We start from the raw sequence: 22,479 nt of genomic DNA, 5'->3' as shown, positions 1-22,479 counted from the left end.
ACATGTCTATACAATTTCGACATAAAAACATTTTATGTGTATAACATAATATTCAAATTAGTTAGTTTACACTTGTCAATAATTCAGATTTATACAATTCAAATTCAAATCATTTTGTCATTTTCTAGCCCCATAGTATATACACACATTATATTATATTATATATATATTTATATGTATTATTTATATTATATATATATATATCACACACAAACATTTTCTGCTTCCTGAACTGTGCAGAGTTTGATGTAGAATTAAAAGTATAATGTTTTTCTTATATATAAAAGGAAAAATATATATGTAATTACCTTTAATTAATTTCATGGCCTTCTTGATATATTTATAGATAACAGATTTCCTCAATTCACTCACCACTGGGCAGAGGGGCAAAAATATATATATTTTGGAACTTTCAGAACAGGTTTGTATCATGCTGAAGTGGTTTATTTTTTTAAAATAAATAATCTGTGAATAAAATAAATAAGAAATCAGGTTTGGAGTGACATGAGGGTGAGTAAATAATGACAGAATTTTCATTTATGTGTGAACTCTCTCTTTAATATTTAAAACTTCAAATGAATCCATTTTCAGAAACGAGGAGTTTTGTTTTTAAGTCCGCCAGAGCTATAAATCACATGGCAGCATGATTGAGTCTGCGGGTCTCAGGGACAGAGGAGGAGGAATATCAATTGAGTATCACCTGCATAATCTTTGCTCAGAATAATTTCAACACATTCTAGCGTGCATCTTTCACACACACACACACACACACACACACACACACACACACACACACACACACACACACACACACACACACACACACACACACACACACACACACACACACACACACACACACACACACACACACACACACACACACACACACACACACACACACACACACACACACACACACACACACACACAAAAAGAAACACTTTGCTGTCAGTTAAAGCTTTTTGTTTGCTAATGCAGCAGCACAAGAGGCATACTGATTATGTACGCCACCCATGGCGACTGCATTAATGCATCTGTCACCCGGGACATCTCCATGTCGGGTTTCATCAGAGTGTTATCCAGCTGAACACGTGCTGAGACTAAGAACTCGCGGCTGCGGTTTGTCTTTAACAGTGATTGGAGATTGATGCTGCAATGGCTCTGAGCTTCTGAGGGATTTCGGCCATCAGACTCTAGTACAAGATCTTTGCTAAAGGGCAGCGGATTGCAAGAGGTGTGCAGGTGGTCAAATCCTCTTACGTTACATGAAAACATGATTTGCTCATTTCTCCAGCAAACACTGGCACAGAATGGCAACTGTCAAAATTCAAAGGCAAATATTGGCAGAAAATACTGAACAATGCTTCAACACTGAACACATTTGAACTTCTGCTTTACATATACTCAGTACACCGCTGGTCGTCTTGATGCCCTACACATCATTACTTTATGGTGCCCGCGGGTGTCGCAGGGCGGGGGGGGTTGCAGGGGGGAGAGAATTTTTGCTGAAAATTCTCGTGGTGCCTCCCTAAACACTTGGTGCCTAAGCGCAGCACGTGATGCGAGGGGCAGCACTGCATATACTGTATGTGTATGAGTACTTCTATGACTTTTCACTGACAACAAAGATGCAATCCAATAGTATGTGTTGGTGGCTAATTTGGCTGAATTCGTATAATCTCATACGTATGTTTTTGTACGAACTGCTTAAGCCCCACTGACACTTGACTTGGAGTGGTGGACCATAACGCATTTTTTTTCAAAAATTTCTGTACAAATCCCATTGTGCAAATTTATACAAAATTGCAACCTGATAAGAGTTTTCTCATGAGATTTGGTTGGCTCAGAAGAGTAAGGAATTGGACTACTCTGCTTGCGAAGTCTGTTTCGTTCTGTATTTGCAGTAACTGTGTTGTGTCGCCACTGAATAAGTAGAGCAGGAAATGTCTAATTATTTTAGTACTGTGTTCATAGCATGTGCGAGAACTGTTAATGGAACCGAATGGTTGAATCTGAATTAAAGCCATACTATGAGCCTCTGACGTTACAGCAGTTTAATTTCAAGGTCAGTTCAAGAACATGCAAACACAAATAGTTGTTTAAGAAACTAGAGATGCACTGATGGCAATTTTCTTGGCAGATTCCGATTTATGCTTCTTCTTCTTTTTAAGTTTGACCTGCTCCAAAACTGACTGTTCAACTGAATCTTCACAAAGACGGGAATACTGACATCATTTTGTGTGTACAGTGCCTTGCGAAAGTATTCGGCCCCCTTGAACTTTGCGACCTTTTGCCACAATTCAGGCTTCAAACATAAAGATATAAAACTGTAATTTTTTGTGAAGAATCAACAACAAGTGGGACGCAATCATGAAGTTGAACAAATTTTATTGGATATTTCAAACTTTTTTAACAAATCAAAAACTGAAAAATTGGGCGTGCAAAATTATGCAGCCCCCTTAAGTTAATACTTTGTAGCGCCACCATTTGCTGCGATCACAGCTGTAAGTCGTCTGGGGTATGTCTCTATCAGTTTTGCACATCGAGAGACTAAAATATTTGCCCATTCCTCCTTGAAGAACAGCTCGAGCTCAGTGAGGTTGGATGGAGAGCATTTGTGAACAGCAGTTTTCAGTTCTTTCCACAGATTCTCGATTGGATTCAGGTCTGGACTTTGACTTGGCCATTCTAACACCTGGATATGTTTATTATTGAACCATTCCATTGTAGATTTTGCTTTATGTTTTGGATCATTGTCTTGTTGAAAGACAAATCTCCGTCCCAGTCTCAAGTCTTTTGCAGACTCCATCAGGTTTTCTTCCAGAATGGTCCTGTATTTGGCTCCATCCATCTTCCCATCACCTTTAACCATCTTCCCTGTCCCTGAAGAAAAGAAGGCCCAAACCATGATGCTGCCGCCACCATGTTTGACAGTGAGGATGATGTGTTCAGGGTGATGAGCCGTGTTGCTTTTACGCCAAACATAACGTTTTGTATTGTTGCCAAAAAGTTCAATTTTGGTTTCATCTGACCAGAGCACCTTCTTCCACATGTTTGGTGTGTCTCCCAGGTGGCTTGTGGCAAACTTTAAACAACACTTTTTATGGATATCTTTAGGAAATGGCTTTCTTCTTGCCACTCTTCCATAAAGGCCAGATTTGGGCAGTATACGACTGATTGTTGTCCTATGGACAGAGTCTCCCACCTCAGCTGTAGATCTCTGCAGTTCATCCAGAGTGATCATGTGCCTCTTGGCTGCATCTCTGATCAGTCTTCTCCTTGTATGAACTGAAAGTTTAGAGGGACGGTCAGGTCTTGGTAAATTTGGAGTGGTCTGATACTCCTTCTATTTCAATATTATCGCTTGCACAGTGCTCCTTGGGATGTTTAAAGCTTAGGAAATCTTTTTGTATCCAAATCCGGCTTTAATTTTCTCCACAACAGTATCTCGGACCTGCCTGGTGTGTTCCTTGTTCTTCATGATGCTCTCTGCGCTTTAAACGGACCTCTGAGACTATCACAGTGCAGGTGCATTTATACGGAGACTTGATTACACACAGGTGGATTCTATTTATCATCATTAGTCATTTAGGTCAACATTGGATCATTCAGAGATCCTCACTGAACTTCTGGAGAGAGTTTGCTGCACTGAAAGTAAAGGGGCCGAATAATTTTGCACGCCCAATTTTTCAGTTTTTGATTTGTTAAAAAAAGTTTGAAATATCCAATAAATTTCATTCCACTTCAAGATTGTGTCCCACTTATTGTTGATTCTTCACAGAAAATAACAGGAAGGGGGGCGAATACTTTCGCAAGGCACTGTATTTGACTGTTCAAGTGCAGTAAGCCACTCATTTTGCTACTTGTGCGACTCATGAAGCGGGTGCGTGTGTTTCTGGTGCATGAAACCTGTGGGAATTGGTAAAATTGTGCGCAATACAAGCACTATTCAACCGGAACGAATGAGGCGAGTATGTGTGTGTGTCACTTCACTGTCAGAGAGAAGAGAGCATGAACGTGCAGCTGCTGTTATTGCCTGTGCCGCTGGCAACAAAACAGACCGACTCTGAATAGGAAAAATGTGAGATTCCTTGGCCGGTCACCGGTCTGGGCCGAGCATGCAGAAAATCGGCTGATTTTGGTACCTGGCCGGTTTGATCAGTGCATCTCCATGATATAGTAAATATTTGAAATCCATTTACCTGTTTAGTGGGATCCCAGGGTGTGAAGAGGCCTGACAGCACAAGAAAAAGAAAGATTCATATCATTAGATCTTCCTTAAAGAGTAGTGTTTTTCATAATAGTCACAATGTTTTCTCTTCACTTCGTTGTCCTGTAGGCTCTTAAGTGAGGAAAGTTTATTGCATTTGTTTGTGAGGTAATTACATCATTAGCTTTGATTAGCTTTGAGCAGAAGCCAAACTCTGTAAAAGAGACGACAGACACTAAACTAGATTTTTACAACTCTTGCAACTTTCTGTCAGTTCTGAATGATCATAATGAAATAATAATGGCCAACAGTGATTAAGCTGTGTGTTTTTGTGATTTAACATGCAATCTATTTACATGTCAAGAAAATGGGGATTAGATATTATTCTTCTGACTTTATTGACATTGCTTTATGAACAAATGCCAAAATAGTCAGAAAAATAAACATGATTCAAAATATATTAGTCATATTATTTCACACAATTTAGAAAAAAACATTACTTAATAAAAAAAAAAAGTGTTTGATTATTATTATTAAGTATCTTATAGACTACATTAGGTTACACAAATAGAAAGCCATTTTTAGAGTCAGATTTGGTAGAAATTATATAGTGAAAACGGCAAATAAGAACTGCCACAATACTGTTTTTGCAGTGTTAAGTTCCCCATATAATAAAATTCATGATGTGCGTTGGTGATATGACTGTGATAAGAAGAAGGTTGTTTAAGATTCATCTGCAATGTGATTATACCATGGCTGGAGGTGCTGTGAGAATATTGAGTAATGACTTTATCATTCCTTAGTCTTTTTCCTGGTTCTTTCAATAATATGGACTACAATGTGAGTCTTTGTGCATTCTCACACACACACGCGCAAACGCACACGCACACGCACACGCACGCGCACGCACACGCACACGCACACGCACACGCACACGCACACGCACACGGCCTGTATGTATGCATGTTAGTATTTGTAGCATAAGGCAGGGGGGTAAGGAATTTTTATGCCTACTTAAACTAACAGGATTACATCAAACGCTATATGACCAGGACACGACTTGGCAGCAAAGGGCTAAACATAAAGCCTCGGGCAAACACGCACAGTCGTGCCACTCCATGAGTCCTCATCCTCCCCCAATACATCACAGAAGATGCCATATGGACAAGACCAAAGAACTTTGGTGTAGCTCGCAGAATTGTTCGCTTATCTCGACTGCTTTTCATCTGACTTGAACACAGAAACAACCTATAAAAAAATCAAAACGGAAAGTTGAATGAATGCATGTTCTGTCAATGGTAACAATAGCATGCAGCGAGCGCAGTGCACCTCATGTTTCCCCGGGTTTTGTTCATGTCACGAGTCTCTCAGGTGAAGACTGAAAGGTGAGTCAGATGGAACCGTGAGGGATTCGGGGTGACTGTCAGCTCAGAGTATAAAGAGGATGTAAGAGAGTTGCCGGCACTGCTAAAATGCCACAGCCCTGATGATATTTCCAGTCTGAGACGGCAGAAGAGTGTAGTTATCACCTCACACCTGCCTGTCCAGTCCTACCTGAGATGTCAATAATCCTGACAAAAGAACCGCAGAGAGGAAGACGGACAGTTGTCCTTTACAGATTTTGAACAGAAATAAATCTAATGAAATTATTGTAAAATTTGTGTTTATGGGTGCAAATGCAATCTAATAACTGGTCCTAACTAGGGCTGGGCGAAATATTTGCAATATATTTGTTATGCTTTTGCTGGCAGAATTACATGCAAGTAAATATTGCTGTTTATTTCTATGTTTTGTTATAATAGCGCACATAAATAAAACCAGATTACTTTTTTTAAATTTAGTAATGAACTTTATAATGTATATGGATTGTGGAAAACAAGCCTTGATTTATTTTTAATTAGATTTTTTATTGTATTTTACTTATCATTTTTGAATCATCAACAATGGCTGGTTGAAATAATATTCCCTCTCAGTGTTATTTTATTATTATTTAGATTCATTTTTGTATTTATATATATTTGTTATTAATTGTATTAATATTTGCAATAAATCTGAATTTCATATTAATTTGTCTTATTTGAATAATTTTGTCATTTTTATTGTGCTTGTCATTTTTGTTAGTTTTTTTAACATTTCTAAAAAAATGTTTTTATTGTTTTGTTTATTTTTTAGAATTTTTTAATTTTTTTCCAGTTATTTAAGTAATACCTTTACATAAATATGAAATGTACAAGATATTTAAAAGAAATATTAAAATACTGAATTTGACAAAAAATGTTAATCGACACTAAAAACCAATATTTTTTTAATACACACATTTCTTATTTATTTAAAAAGGTTTAATTCAAAAGTATGTAACCCCATTAAGTAATTCTGGATATTTGCTTTTGTTCTGGTGTGAAATTATGCTTGTCTTGACATTTATTTGCCCATTCATCCTGCCGCTTTAAATAGATATATTAATGTAAATTTATGTAAATTATGATAATATAAACTCTTCACGTCACTAAGAATAAATTACGTCTCCTCAATCAGCATCTTTTTCAGAGTATTCCCTTAGTGTTACCTGCAGGGAAATAACACTCTTTGATTGGCCCGTTCGCCAAACGCCCCTTCCCCATTCAGCCACTCTGCATTCTGATTCGTCTGCCTGTTTATCTCCACCAGCTCAGTGTGGGAGTCGTGCTTTAATTAGACAACTGGGGAAAAGAGCTGTGAACATGGCCGGCACTGGCCGGGCTCTTGGCAGAGCGCCGGCAGGAAACTGAATGGTCTCACACTTAGCCAGTGAGTCACGTGGGACGTCTCTCGCTCCGTTACAAGAGGCCTTGGAGTGTTTGCTGAACGGTCCTTTAAGACCGTAGCCTTCGATATAGTCATGAAACACACAGAGGAGGTGAGAACAGAAGCACAGCGTAATTGGCAGGATGCGTGGGTGTAATTACTTGATTGATAGCGGTTCAGAGAAACGGACAAGCATCTTAAGAACACATATCAGGCTTACATGAAGAGACTTCAGCGTTCTTCAAGATTGTTTCTATTAATTGCCTCATTACTTTTCATTCTAAGAATATCCTAATTATAAAGGGTGATAAAATATTACACTCTGCATGGACATTTTAATGAAAGTAAGCACTCTGATAAGTGGACTCACACAGAATTAGTAGATTAGCTTGGCTCCAGTCTGAATATGCTAATAACTGTCACCAGCTCTTGCCAAGAGATGATACAGTGTGCAATCTTGCGAAGGCTTTGCTAACATTTCCCCAAAACAGCTCATCAGCTTCAGTTATTCTGAAAGAAAACAGTTTGAGTCGGAGAAATTGCGATGTACTGGTTAGTTTGTGAGGCGAAGCACATCTAGTTCAGAGCTAGAAAAGAATTATAACTGAAGCACTGACGTATACCAAGTTACTTTTCTTGTTTCTACTAAAACTTTAAAAGAACAATTAATCCAAAAATGAATATTTTGTCATCGTTAAATAATAATCATCATCAGCAGACCTGGTCAATGTGAGGAAAAGAAAGTAAGAGGACAACATCCTCTCCTACCGCAATAATAATGAGCTTTCAATGAAAATTAGACTTACGTTTTCTTTTCCATACCAGACTGATCTCATGAAATGGCGTGTGTATGATACGGCAATTTTGGCGCGCTATCAAGACGCATAATCACTTTTTAGCACATTTATCAATGCATTTCATTCTATCCCCCTACACTGCCCCTACCGCTAATCCTACCAATTTCACACACACACACACACAAACACACAAACACACAAACACACAAACACACACACACACACACACACACACACACACACACACACACACACACACACACACACACACACACACACACACACACACACACACAAACACACACACAAACACACACAAACACACACAAACACACACCCTAAACCTACCAATCACAAGAAACATTTTGCATTTTTACATTTTCATAAAAACATCATTCAGGATTTATAAATCCATTTACATTGATGGGGATAGCGGATAGCTCAAATGTGTACAGATAACATGCCACTTGGCTTTATAAAGTGCCGTGTATGTTTACGCAAAGTCATGATGTCATGTTGTCCATACAAAGCCGTCATAAGGCTTCAGAAGACTTGGAATATAGTTCACAGACCATAAGGACCACTTTTATGAAACCTTTATGGTGGTTTTTAGCAGGTTTCAGAGCCCCCTAATTTCGTATTGTAATGCAGTGCAGTTCAAAATTACTTCAAAATGTCTCATTTGTGTTCCACAGAAGAAGAAAAAAACCATGAGGATGAATAAATGAATTTTCATTTTTCAGTGAAACCTTCAGTACCTCTCTGATGAACTTGGTTTTAAAAACGAAGAGTGGAAATGTGCGCACCTGCTGCTGCTCCTCTCTGAATGACAAGCGTAGCCTCTGTTCCCACTGGACAGTCCTTGAGCAGCTGCACCACCTGTGTGTGGTTGAGTCCCTGGAGACCCTTCTGATTGATCTCCACCATCAAGTCTCCTTCACATAACCCCGGACAACCCTGCGGCTCCAGAACCTGTTCACAACATTTTAAAACAGTTATAATTAATAATAATTGGTAATAATAATAATAATCACATTATTATGTGACACATTAAGCTTGATAAACCTGAATATAAGGATTAAGACAGGACATAATATTTTAATATTTTTAAATATAGCTCGCCTTTTGGTTTGACCATTACCCTCACCCCATACTTATGAGTACAAAAGAAGCCGATTTAATGTATTTATTTATTTTCTTAAACACCAATAAATTAAATATATTTATTAATAATTATATATATATATATATATGTGTGTGTGTGTGTGTGTGTGTGTGTGTGTGTGTGTATAAAATGTGTTTATTAAAAAAAAATTCATGTGTCTGTTTATTTATTTCTCTACAATAATAATAATAATTTTTATTCAAATTAATTTAACACATTAAGACATAGTCAATAATTAGACCTATATTATTTTTAATATTTAATAATTAGTATATATTTTTTCCATTGGTGTAATGGCCAAATGTGATGTCCGGAAAGGACATTTGTTTTTATGACACTACAAGTGCGATTAAATGGTCATAATATGAGGAAAATATTTTATATATATATATATATATATATATATATATATATATATATATATATATATATATATATATATATATATATATATATATATATATATATATATTTTAAATATATTTTAAATATGAAGGAAAAACAATACACTAAACTTGGTTGAGGTATTCATCTGAAAAAAATATTTGGCAAAAAAGGCAAGCTACATGTTTTATTTTGATATGCAAAAAAACAAACAAACAAAAAACGGAAAAACAAAAAGCTCACAGGAAAAAGCATACACTGACAGCATAATCAGTTATTAATAATTCATTCTCTCTTGCTTTTGCATGTGCTCATAATTTCTTGGTATGTCAAAATTCAGCATGTTTCATTGCATCACAAATATAACAATTGACTTCAAGCACAACTACATAATATGATAAAATCTTTAAATAATATTTAACTAAAAGGGTGAAGATGTAAATTTTCCTAGGTCAGACATCACTTTTGGCCACTAATGTATATACTTAAAATGTTAATTGAGTTTGAGACCACTGCATTAAAATGTTTGTTAATGGATATCAGCACACCTGTTTGACTCTCTGCCCCGTGGGACTGTCCGCAATGGTGAACCCGAAACCCTCTGCGCCTTTGGTTATAGTGAGACTCAGAAGCTCAGGGACCACTTGAGCCCCGGCCGTTGCTCCCGAGGATGACGCCATGGAGACGCTGTCATCGGGTGGGGGTCCCGGTGTGGTAAGGGATGGAGGCTGTGAGCCGTCTAGGTGGGTGTCTCCAGGGTGGGGAAGCGGGGTAAGGCCCTCGCCGTGCTCAGGTACCAAGCGGCCAGTCAAAGACATGTACTCCATGTAATTTTCATAGTTGTTCCTTCCATTGAGCAGCAACGGGTGATCCACCAGGCCCAAAGGGGGCATGGAGGAGCTAGCCGAGGGGTCCTCTGGGTCGTAAGGGAGGGGGTAGCCTCGACAAAGCACCAGGGTGACGCTCTGGCCAATAGGTACCGACTGGAAGAGCTTCACCACGTCGGCATGGGTGGTGCCCAGGACACAGATGTCATTGATGTAGACGATCACATCACCTGATGAAGAAATTATGAAAAAAATAAGAGTGCACTGAATAAAATGGCTTTTCGATTATACTTCATTTTTTTAAGGCAAGTAGTTACACTAAATCAATTTATAATTTTAAACAAATTTATTTGTTCATTCATCAATGTTTTAGTTATTTCAGTTCAAATGTATTGAGTAGACACCAATATATTCAAGTCTGTGATTTTGAGTAAATGGAAAAGACCTGTGTGTAGATCAGTCATGTAATCCCAACTCAAATGGATTAAGTAAACTTCAATGTTAAATATATTTAAGTGGATTGAACACAATCAAATAAAGTTGACAAAATGTATAGCAATTGTGTTGCTTTAGCTCATTTTAATAAAATCGTTTGAACAAGCAGTAAAAATATTTTTTTTCAGTGTACTAAACATGCATATTTAAACAAAATATGAAGCGTCAGACTCCCAAGTGCATTATGTCATCTCTCACATCGACCACTTGCTCTGAGTGCGTATGTACATAAATTAGCTACATTATTAAGGATATTGGCTCTCTTACAAAACATAATTATGCTGCCTTCTGAACGGGTGTTCACACAGAGAGGTTCACAATTAGAAGGCAACTGCAAGTCATACATTTTCAGTGAAGCCAGTTTAATTCTGAAGGCATGACCAACCAATGTTTTGCAATGAAGTAGAGAAGGCTTCAATTTTATGCAAAATAGCAATGCGCTGACAACCAAGTAGTTGTAGCCAACGCTCATTACCAACAACACGTAGAATAAAAATGAATCAACACTGTAGAAAAGCAATCCCAAAATGCACTGCCACTCAAGAAATCAAATGTCAATTAGAGATATATTTTTTATTCAAAACTAAAACATGTTAATGCCAAATTCCGCTGGAATCAACTGTAAGTGGAGTCTCCGGAGTATTTCACACGAGAACTAATATTTGTGTGACATCCAAAGTTGTCCTCTAGAGGCTTGATCACATCAAAAACGAATACTATTAAGTGTCCACATCAAAACGATAACCTTCTGTTTATTCTAAATGCTCGCTGAAATTGTCGTCTTCTGCTTTAAAGGGTTAGTTTAACCAAAAATGAAAATACGCAATCCAAATCATGAATTAATACACTGATTCATAACGGTTCAAAACTTTGTTTTGAAATCTGCCTATTAAATTCATGATTTGGATCGCGTTTCAAACTGCTGAAAACACGTGACATTGGTGATCCAAATCATGAATCGATACACTGATTCTTAACGGTTTGAAACTTTGTTTTTAATTGGCCGTCACTATACAAGTCGTTATTTAGTTGTTGTTTTTTGTGCATAAAAATTATTTCTCGTCGCTGCATAAAATTACTGTAGAGCCACTGTAGTGAGATGGGCTTCGTAACGACATATTTAGTGCCTTTATGGGTCTTGAGAGAGGAAATGACATTGGTGTCAGTGAAGGTTTTTCTGAGCCATCGGATTTCAACAAAAATATCTTCATTTGTTTTCCGAAGATGAACGGAGGTCTTACGGGTGTCGAACAACATGAGGGTAAGTAATTAATGACAGAATTTAAATTTTTGGGTGAACTAACCCTTTAAATGCTCAAGCTCTATTACTGCTTTGATTCTGATTGGCTGCAAATGTTTTTATCGTTTAATGTCTTTATCATAGACTCGCTTCTATGATAGGTTCAAATTTTGGGCTGCCATACGTCATTATAATGATTGGAAGCATTTTTAATACAACTCCGATAGTATTCATCTGAAAGAAGAATGACGTCATATACACCTAGGATGACTTGTGTTGAGTAAATCATTTTAATTTTGGGGTGAGCTATCCCTTTAAAGGGTTACTTCAGCAATTAGCATATGGCTTTGTATCAGTAGAAACCCTGGAGTATATTCAAATGATTGTGCTTTACCCCTCATATCCCCCTGAGACGAGATTTTTGCATTTTGTTTTTGGAAAAAATCCTCCTATGATGCAAATTGACGATATTTGCATCATAGGAGGAATGTTTGGCCAAAGGCTAAAGACTACAGCCAGCAGAGGGAGCCATTTCCGCATGTTTTGAATCTGCGCACGGGGGATGGAGATCACACTCAGAGCTCAGCTCAGCAGCAGGCACTCATTTAAACGGAGCTATGGTGAGCAATGTAAGTCTTAACTTCTCAAATTAATTTCTATGAAAGTTAAGCTTGCAAAGGAATGAACTGGAACGCGCCAAAATGAACTCGCGTTGTGAATGTATGCCGCGAGTGTAGTCGCGATTACCTCGGCTCTCATCACGAGAGCTCATTCAGCTCATTTATCTGACTCCTGCAGTTAGTGCTCAGTGCTGTGAGACTCGCGCGGTGACCCACTCATTATATTGAACAGACACTATCAGTTTTTAATTGTAGTGTCTTCTCCAACTCAGTCACAGTAATCCAGTAGGTGGCTTTGGGAATGGCCTCACAGGGCAGCGAAGCATTCTGGGAATTGTAGTCTTTCATCCCCATGAGACAAAAATACATTTTCTGTCTTTTCTCAGTCTAGAAAGCACCAAATTAAAAAAAAAAAATCACATTTCTACTACATTGATGACCCAGTTTAAATACAGATTCATCTTCCCAGCGCTGAAGTACCTCTTTAAGTACACACATACTCAGGGTTAATAAATTAGCTGTTCTTTGACCCACATGTTTACTAAATCATATCACTTTGGATTAAAGTTATCTCCATGCACACACACACAAAGTCAGTTGCGTAAGTGCAGACAGCTGTAGATATAGACCGAGCGAGGTATCAGCAAAACTGGCCGATAATGAGACACCTCTATAATAAAGGCAACCTGAGGCAGTTGAAACTGCACAAGCCAACTGTGTATGTTTGTGCAGAATAGAGTAGGACTTCTATAAAAGGACCCTGTCCCCCCATCAAAAGCAGATAAAACACACAAGATCCCACTTAAGCCCAAATTGCAATGCTAGCTGGAGGCATATGCAAATAAAGCCACTGCCAGCATCATTATCTGTGAGGGCCTTGGGAAGTGATGTCATCTTCAGAGCTCACAGGTACACTTCTAAAGTTAACACAGGATCAAGGAAATGAACAAGCCATCCAGAAAGGTAGACTCACAGCAAGGACACAAGATTTCCGTACTAGGTTAAGAGTTCTTCTACAAGAGAACAGAAGAACTTATGAAAAAGCAGAAAATAAGCCTACGGTGTCCATCTGTGATGACTCACTCAAATATGCTCTTTCATCAGAGAAAAACACAATGCGACAACCGTGACCTTTCGCTAGCTCTGAGCAAGCTATTAGAGACTGTTGTCAAGCAGTGGCTAAAGAGATAATGATGTTTCCTAGTCCATGCACTAAAGGTATTCTCCTGAGATGTGAGGTCACTGCTCAGCACTGCTTATATATATCGATAAGTGTCAGTATATTAAAAGGGGGCATATCATAATTCTAAACAGCCCACTGAGGCAAGAAATTTAGTCTGGCTGGATTTGTTTGTCTTTCTCAGCAAAAATAACTGTGACTGACAATCATTGGTAATAAAACTGAAAGGCGTCCCTGAATTGATCTGTACATTTCATCTCTTAGATCAATTTGGAAAACAAGTTTAAGGTTGTAAATAATGTTAAAATTAAATGAGCCATACCTATATACATCAACATATATCAACTATGGTGATTAACTGGCGAACCTCTGGCCATTTTGAAATTATTGGCATCAGCCAATAGCGGCTCCTGGACAAAAATTTAGGTAGGGTAGATTCTGGGTCTTTGCACTAGTTTATGATTAACATTTTGTAAGCTTTATATTCTAATCGCTGAACATAGACTCACTTAGGCAGAATTCTAATGTCATTGCGTTATCCAGCCTGAGGGTGGTGTGCTTAGACTTAGTGCGCACGACTAACGCATAGAGTACCATCTTAGAAATGCCTTAATGTAGTATTTATTACCTCAGAATATTGCAAGTTGTGTAGGAATTCCAGTGAGAAAAGTCTTGTTTATTTTCAGAACAAACATTAAACAAACAACAGAACTGCTGTATATAAAGGCTATTCACATGAGCAAGTTTAAACTAAAGTTTAAACTTTCATTAATTTGATACACTACTCTACACAGGAAGAACAGACATGCCAACTAGTTACTGATCTGTTGCAGACTCATAGCTGAAGCAGACTCGTATGGTCTTGGTCTGGAGCGAGGTTTATGTGAGGTCACATGAAAACGGGTGGGGAAGCCAGAAATCTGCCCCAATGGCTGTCTATGAGAGCACGCTGCAGTTCCAATTTTAACCACAGATTTACATGGTGGGGCGCTGTAGAGCTAGGGAGGGCTCAGAGACCGTCTGCCCCACCTAGTATCATGAATTCATGCCTGTCGAATCCATGTGCTTCATTTTAATATATCCTGCTCACTTTAAGTCTCACTTCAAGTCTTATACAGAATTCTGAGTACATTTACAATGTATGATTAATTCAGTGTACAGGTGCTGGTTATATAATTAGAATATTATCGAAAGTTGATTTATTTCACTAATTGCATTCAAAAAGTGAAACTTGTATATTATATTCATTCATTACACACAGACTGATGTATTTCAAATGTTTATTTCTTTTAATTTTAATGATTACAACTGACGACTAAGGAACATACCAAATTCATTATCTCAGAAAATGATAATGATAATGATAATGAAAATGATAATAATACTTAAGACCAATACAAAGAAAGGGTTTTTAGAAATCTTGGCCATCAGAAAAGTATGAACATGAAAAGTATAAGCATGTACAGCCCTCAATACATAGTTTGGGCTCCTTTTGCCTGAATTACTGCAGCAATGCGGCGTGGCATTGAGTCGATCAGTCTGTGGCACTGCTCAGGTGTTATGAGAGCCCAGGTTGCTCTGATAGTGGCCTTCAGCTCTTCTGCATTATTGGGTCTGGCAATATCTCATCTTCTTCACAATACCCCATAGATTTTCTATGGTGTTAAGGTCAGGCGAGTTTGCTGCCCAATAAAGAACAGGAATACCATGGTCCTCAAAATAGGTACTGGTTGATTTGGCACTGTGTGCAGGTGCCAAGTCCTGTTGGAGAATTAAATCTACATCGCCATAAAGTTGGTCAGCAGCAGGAAGTGCTCTAAAACTTCCTGGTATACGGCTGCGTTAACCTTGGACCTCAGAAAACACAGAGGACCAACACCAGCAGATGACAAGGCACCCCAAAGGCACACATCTGTTGTTCAAGAGTGGCTTGACCGAAGGAATGCAACAGTTGAAACCCATGTCTTGCTTACAACGGCATGCGTAGTGGTTCTTGAAGCACTGACTCCAGCTGCAGTCCACTCTTTGTGAATCAACCCCCACATTTTTTAATGGGTTTTGTTTCACAATCCTCTCCAGGGTGCGGTTATATCTATTGCTTGTACAATTTTTTTACCACATATTTTCTTCCCTTCGCCTCTCTATTAATGTGCTTGGACACAGAGCTCTGTGAACAGCCAGCCTCTTTTGCAATGACCTTTTGTGTCTTGCCCTCCTTGTGCAAGGCGTCAATGGTCATCTTTTGGACAACTGTCAAGTCAGTAGTCTTCCCATGATTGTGTAGCATACAGAACTAGACTGAGAGTTCATTTAAAGGCCTTTGCAGGTGTTTTGAGTTAATTAGCTGATCAGAGTGTGGCACCAGGTGTGTTCAATATTGAACCTTATCACAATATTTAAATTTTCTGAGATTGAATTTGGGATTTTCCTTAGTTTTCAGCTATAATAATCAAAATTAAAAGAACAAAACATTTAAAATATATCTGTCTCTGTGTAATGAATGAATATAATATAAAAGTTTCAGTTTTTGAATGGAATTAGTAAAATAAATCAACTTTTTGGTGCTATTCTAATTATATGACCAGCTAGTCTGGATGCCAGTTCGAACTTAGCCCCGCCCACAACATTTTTAGGTCGGGCGGTTCGGTCTGGCCTCGATCCAGAGAGGAGTAATTATCTCCGAACAGAAACTGTTCAGACAAACGAGATCATCAGGGCGGGCTTTAGACGATGACGGATACATGATCAACAGTAACGTAATCATGTACGTCATCAAAGGGGCTTGGATTATATTTGTTCGAATCCTAAAATGGAGAGCTTGTTTGTATATGCATTCACCTTCACTATTTCTCTCAAAAATGATGATCATGTTTGGTAAGTACTCTGTGTATCATTAAATTCTTTCTTTTTTTTTTCAACACCGGCTAAGATCGTTTATTCCAGTGCACATACAGACAGGGCTGTCAAGTTTTTACAACAAAACCCGCCAACTACTAGCCCTAAACAATAGCTTCTCGGGGGGGTTTTGCGGGAATAAAATGTGTGTTATTTTGGCAAGGTTGCCTGCTAAAATTTGCACTCATGGGTCTATACATCACATAATAGTTGCTTCAACCTGCGGACATAGAAAACAACCCGCGGGAAAAAACGCGGACTTGGCAACACAGTGCAGTTGAGCTCTGTTGACATTTGACAATGCGTTGCTTCGTTGCTCTGATTGGTTGTAGGTCTATCCAATTGATGTCTTTCCTGGTTCGGTTGAAACACGCTCCATAATCACAGCCCAATGGAGCAGTTTCAGACTCATATTCTGACTAGAATTGAGTATGACCACATCAGGCTAATGACCAGCACCTAGAGGTCCATGTTTGAATTAATATTTTGCCTATACATACGATCTAGGGGCTGGCAATAGCCAATCACCATGCTTTCCTTGGCAGACTAAAATAAATTATCTTGTGTAGGAAGCATGCATCGTTCGTAAAGAAGTCAATTCCAGAATGCACTGCAACAATGGAATAACTTTATTCAAGACAGTGGATCAATGATAAATTAAGAGAAGTGTTGATAATCATATAAAATCACATAATAAATATATAATTATTATGTGATTTTATATGATTATCAACACTTCTCATATATATATATATATATATATATATATATATATATATACACATATATATATATATATACACACACATATATATATATATATATATATATATATATATATATATATATATATATATATATATATATATATATATATATAATTTAATAACAATCTTTTTTGTTATAGTTATTGTCCTTAGTGTGAACGAGCTTTAATGTGCGATCACATTTAGAGATATTTAGTGAATTTTCGCAGGTAAATTGTATTGATATAATAATTTTATATAATCTTTTAATAATATAATTTTTTTATTATTATTATTATTATTTTTATAAAGTAAATATATTATTTATTTGAACCTACCTATATTTTATATAATCTACAATACTTAAATAGTATAAAGATATTCAATACCTATATAATATAAATATTAAATATAAAAGCTCAGATTCATAACCTAATTCACCCTTCTGCTAGAATATAAACAAACAAATCTGAAATGAAACATTTGTTAAGAGGTCCTGATTTCCTTGACCTTCTCACCTGTGTCCATCTTGCTATCCTGTGCTGCAGGTCCATCAGGTATGACGCTCTTGACCTGTAGGAACTCGTCTGGCTCGTCCCCACCAATGATGGTGAAGCCGAATCCCATGTTACTCTTCTGCAGCACCGTGGTCAGGAATGTCCCTTTGAGTTGCGTGGCGTCCCTCGTGAATGGAGGCTTTTCTGTGAAGACAAACACACATGAAAAATCAGAGGAAAGGACTGCACTCTGCACAACCACCTCTACTGCATGGTCTTTGGTGCTTCTGTAACCGAGCTAAAGTGACATGAAACTAGGGCACACCCGAGCAACCCAAAACCGAGGATCACCAACAAACCAATTGGGTGAAGATGGCATATATGGGCCACAGAGAAAAGAAGTACCTCTATATATCGTGGGCAATGGCAGCGCCGATAGACCTTGACTTTGCATTTGATGTTGCTGTTGGATCCTTCGTTTGGCCTCTAGGACGGGGTTCTCAAACTGTGTCCTTCTGTTAATGTGGCTGCGGGGCAGAACGAGCAGATATTTAAATCACGCTGGGACCCTCCCTCCCCCGGCGAACTTATTGAAGAGAATGACGCTTATGATTCGGGGTCGGATTCTGCAAATACTTGGTGCTTGATAAAAGAAATTTGAAGAACTTACTCAACATAGTAACTGCCATAAATAGGGTCGTCTATTTTCTCCCAGCCATATGGAAGTTCTGTAGAAAGAAAAAAATAAGATGGTCGGCACCTCGTTGCAAATGTTGTTTATCCCCGTTGCATGTTAACCCATATTTAATGTAGTCTGGGTTGTTTTTTCTGTTTCCTTGCATTGTCCTATCATGTTTTTTGAGGCTATATACATATTAGTGCTGTCAAAATTTGTGCGTCAGCGCATGCAATTAATTTTCCGGTTTAACGCGTTAAAATAGTTAATGCAGCATCTGTTTTTCTGTCATCCTTTGGCTAGCATTACATTATAGAATCACGCTCTTATTCACGCAAATGCTTTTAAACCATTCAAGCGCCACAAGATAAAAGAGAACAGGCCAGAATTCTCTTTCAAGCTTGAACGAATAATAACGCACACAATAATGTCAAAATGGCAGTTTTGTTGAGTATTCACATAAGAGCAGTCCTAAATGAGTTAAATAAAATCTAATATGAACTTAAAGAGTTGTGAGAAAACGATATGCGGGGGACAGCACGCAGATCTGCATCATTTTCAGCAGCGGCTAATCTTAAAATGACAGCAGTCACTAATGCTGTCTGTCATTAATGTTAATCAAAGAACAAACGGTAATAGAGTAAACCGAAGCTTTAATCTTTATTTTATCTTTATTTCATTTATAATTTATGCAGTTAAGACTGTAATGTGTTTGGTTAATATGACATTTATTATAATTGGTTTATGTGAAGATTGTTGTACGTTTTTGCGTACTGGTGGTGTAGTTTTTCCGTCTAGTGGTTAAGTTATGAACTGCAACCGCTCACCCCTCCCTTTCGAAGCAGAGAGAAGCTACGGTGGCCGACACAGGACAAGAATGTCGCCGTCTGAGACAGTAGTGAGTAGCTAGCGCTCTGTAGAGCAGTTTGTCCGTTTAGGGCTACTGTAGAAACATGGCAGCGCAAAATGGCGACTTTACTGTAAGGGGACCTGCGGTGTATGTAGATAGAAATGGCTCATTCTAAAGTAATAAAAACATAACTGTTCTAGTGTTAATTTCATCAGACGAGACAAGACTAAATATTTTTGTCAACGACCTTTTTTTCCATGACTAAGACGAGACTATGACTATGACTGCACCAATGTCCAAAAACACTGACATTATTGTTGATGAAAAAAGACGAGACTAAAATGTTTTGCATTAAATAAAAACTAAGATCAAATCTCTCATCATTTTTTTTATCTATAATCGTCTCTACTTTTTCATCACGAGAATATTCTGAACGAATTTGCACTGCTGTTGCGGCCATCCTGTGACTGCAATATAAAACTACATGGACCAAGAAAACAGTTGCCAACTGTCACGCATTTTGCATGAGGCACTGTCAGGCTCTGTCTCATGCTAGAGAATTTCAAATGCAAAGAGTCATTTGAAATTTAGAGCCAAGTCATTTTGTGGCAGGAAATATAATTTTCATTTGTAATCCCGTGGTTCACCCACTAGTTGCCTGTATGGGTTTTTTATTAAATAAATATTCATGCATCTATAGTTCCTCAAAGTATTGCAGATCATACCTGCTTAAATATTTTTAGGTTTTGCATTTGAATAAATATTTAGACATTATCAAACGCTAGATTTCTTTAGATGTGAAATTTTAAAACAAATAACTTACATCCTAATATTTTTAATGACACTTATATAAGCACTATATATATATATATATATATATATATATATATATATATATATATATATATATATATATATATATATATATATATAAAACCCAAGAAAAGTTTAAAATGGAAACTTATTTTTCCTTATATGTACAGTATGCTGTATATATGAATGATACTGATTGAAATTTAACAAAGTTGCATTAACAAAAATATTTTATCAAGTGCATTTTGTCTGGTAATTATGCACATTTAACCAATATTTGAGATGTGTGAAACACTATTTAAATGAAATGGTATTAGAAATAATCTCAGAAATAATTTATTTAAAATAAAAAAAAGAATACAATTTTTTAACTAAAACTTGACTAAGCTATATTGAGTTTTCTTTTGACTACAATTAAACTTAAATGACAAGACTTAATCGACTAAAACTTTACTAAGATACCTTGAGTTGTTTTTTGACTAAAACTAGACATAAATGACGACACTTAGTCGACTAAAACTTTACTAACTAAAAAAGATATGTGAATAACTAAATGTGACTAAAACTATTAAGGACATTTATCACAAGACCAAGACTAAGACTAAATTAAAAATAGGTGACAAAATTAACACTAAACTGTTCATTTTGTAAGGTCTTTATACAGCACCGAAAACATAGTTGTGTACACTGATCTAAAGGATTATTAGGAACACCTGTTCAATTTCTCATTAATGCAATTATCTAATCAACCAATCACATGGCAGTTGCTTCAATGCATTTAGTGGTGTGGTCCTGGTCAAGACAATCTCCTGAACTCCAAACTTAATGTCAGAATGGGAAAGAAAGGTGATTTAAGCATTTAAATCTGATGCAATCCTATGATGGCTACTTCCAGCAGGATAATGCACCATGTCACAAAGCTTGAATCATTTCAAATTGGTTTCTTGAACATGACAATGAGTTCACTGTACTAAAATGGCCCCCAAGGTAACCAGATCTCAACCCAATAGAGCATCTTTGGGATGTGGTGGAACGGGAGCTTCGTGCCCTGGATGTGCATCCCACAAATCTCCTTCAACTGCAAGATGCTATCCAATCATTATGGGCCAAAATTTCTAAAGAATGCTTTCAGCACCTTGTTGAATCAATGCCACGTAGAATTAAGGCAGTTCTGAAGGCGAAAGGGGGTCAAACACAGTATTGGTATAGTGTTCCTAATAATCCTTTAGGTGAGTGTATATTATGTTGTATTTCTGTCAATAGATCCTTATCAATACTACAAACTGCACCTTTAAGTTCACTTGAATTGAAGGAAATAAACTTAATAAATGTTGAAATTGATATCTTTCAATTATATTGTTGAATGTCATTAATATTTTAAAAAAATCATAGAGACATCAGTACAGTAATAGTATCAATGATAGTGGCCTTCATTCATAAAAAGATGCCATTACAACACATGCAGCGGGGAAAATAAGTATTTGACACATCAGCATTTTTATCAGTAAGGGGATTTCTAAGTGGGCTATTGACACACAATTTTCACCAGATGTAGCCATCAAGCCAAATATTGAATTCATACAAAGAAATCAGAACATTTAAGTATACAAGTTGAGTCATAATAAATAAAGTGAAATGACACAGGGAATAAGTATTGAACACACTTTATTTAATACTTTGAAGAAAAGCCTTTGTTGGTGATTACAGCTTCTAGACGCCTCTTGTATGGAGAGACCAGTCGTCTGCATTGCTCAGGAGTGATTCTGGCCCATTCTTCCACACAAATGGTCTTTAAATCTTTAAGGATCGGTGGGCTTCTTTTATGAACTTTGATCTTCAGTTCTCTCCATAGATTTTCTATGGGATTTAGGTCAGTTGATTGACTGGGCCATTCAAGCAACTTGATTTTCTTTCTTTGAAACCACTTCATTATTTCCTTGGCCTTTGTTTGGGATCATTGTCTTGCTGAAATGTCCACCCTCTTTTCATTTTCAGTTTTCTGGTAGATGGCAGCAGATTTTTATCCAGAATGTCCCAGTACATTTCTCCATTCATCCTGCCTTCAATAATATGAAGTCTGCCAGTACCCCTTGATGTACCCCTTGATGAAAAACAGCCCCAAACCATGATGCTTCCACCCCATAACTTTACTGTTGGTATGGTGTTTTTGGGGTGGTGGGCAGTTCCATTACTTCTCCAAACATGGTGAGTAAAAATGACTGCCAAAAAGTTCCATTTTGCTTTCATCTGACCATACTATAGTCTCCCTATAATCCACAGGCTTCTCCAAATGCTCT

General features: G+C 37.3%; 1 protein-coding gene across 8 annotated transcripts in view; it reads right to left on the bottom strand.

Moving 5' to 3' along the window:
- Positions 1-22,479, bottom strand: part of magi2b (membrane associated guanylate kinase, WW and PDZ domain containing 2b) — a 129,328-nt gene that overhangs the window by 26,460 nt on the left and 80,389 nt on the right. For 7 of the 8 annotated variants that reach the window (XM_067436888.1, XM_067436892.1, XM_067436889.1 and 4 more), the window contains exons 7-12: positions 18,514-18,571; positions 18,249-18,370; positions 17,865-18,047; positions 9,892-10,400; positions 8,601-8,766; positions 4,206-4,237 (exon numbers count right to left, since the gene is read on the bottom strand). In XM_067436888.1, coding sequence (XP_067292989.1) covers positions 4,206-4,237; positions 8,601-8,766; positions 9,892-10,400; positions 17,865-18,047; positions 18,249-18,370; positions 18,514-18,571 — 1,070 coding nt within the window. The remainder of the gene's footprint in view (positions 1-4,205; positions 4,238-8,600; positions 8,767-9,891; positions 10,401-17,864; positions 18,048-18,248; positions 18,371-18,513; positions 18,572-22,479) is intronic. The other variant, XM_067436893.1, reaches the window with a different exon arrangement.

This window comes from Pseudorasbora parva, chromosome 25, assembly GCF_024679245.1.
Source record: "Pseudorasbora parva isolate DD20220531a chromosome 25, ASM2467924v1, whole genome shotgun sequence".
NCBI lineage: Eukaryota > Metazoa > Chordata > Actinopteri > Cypriniformes > Gobionidae > Pseudorasbora > Pseudorasbora parva.
This window is presented reverse-complemented; position numbering and strand designations above follow the sequence as displayed.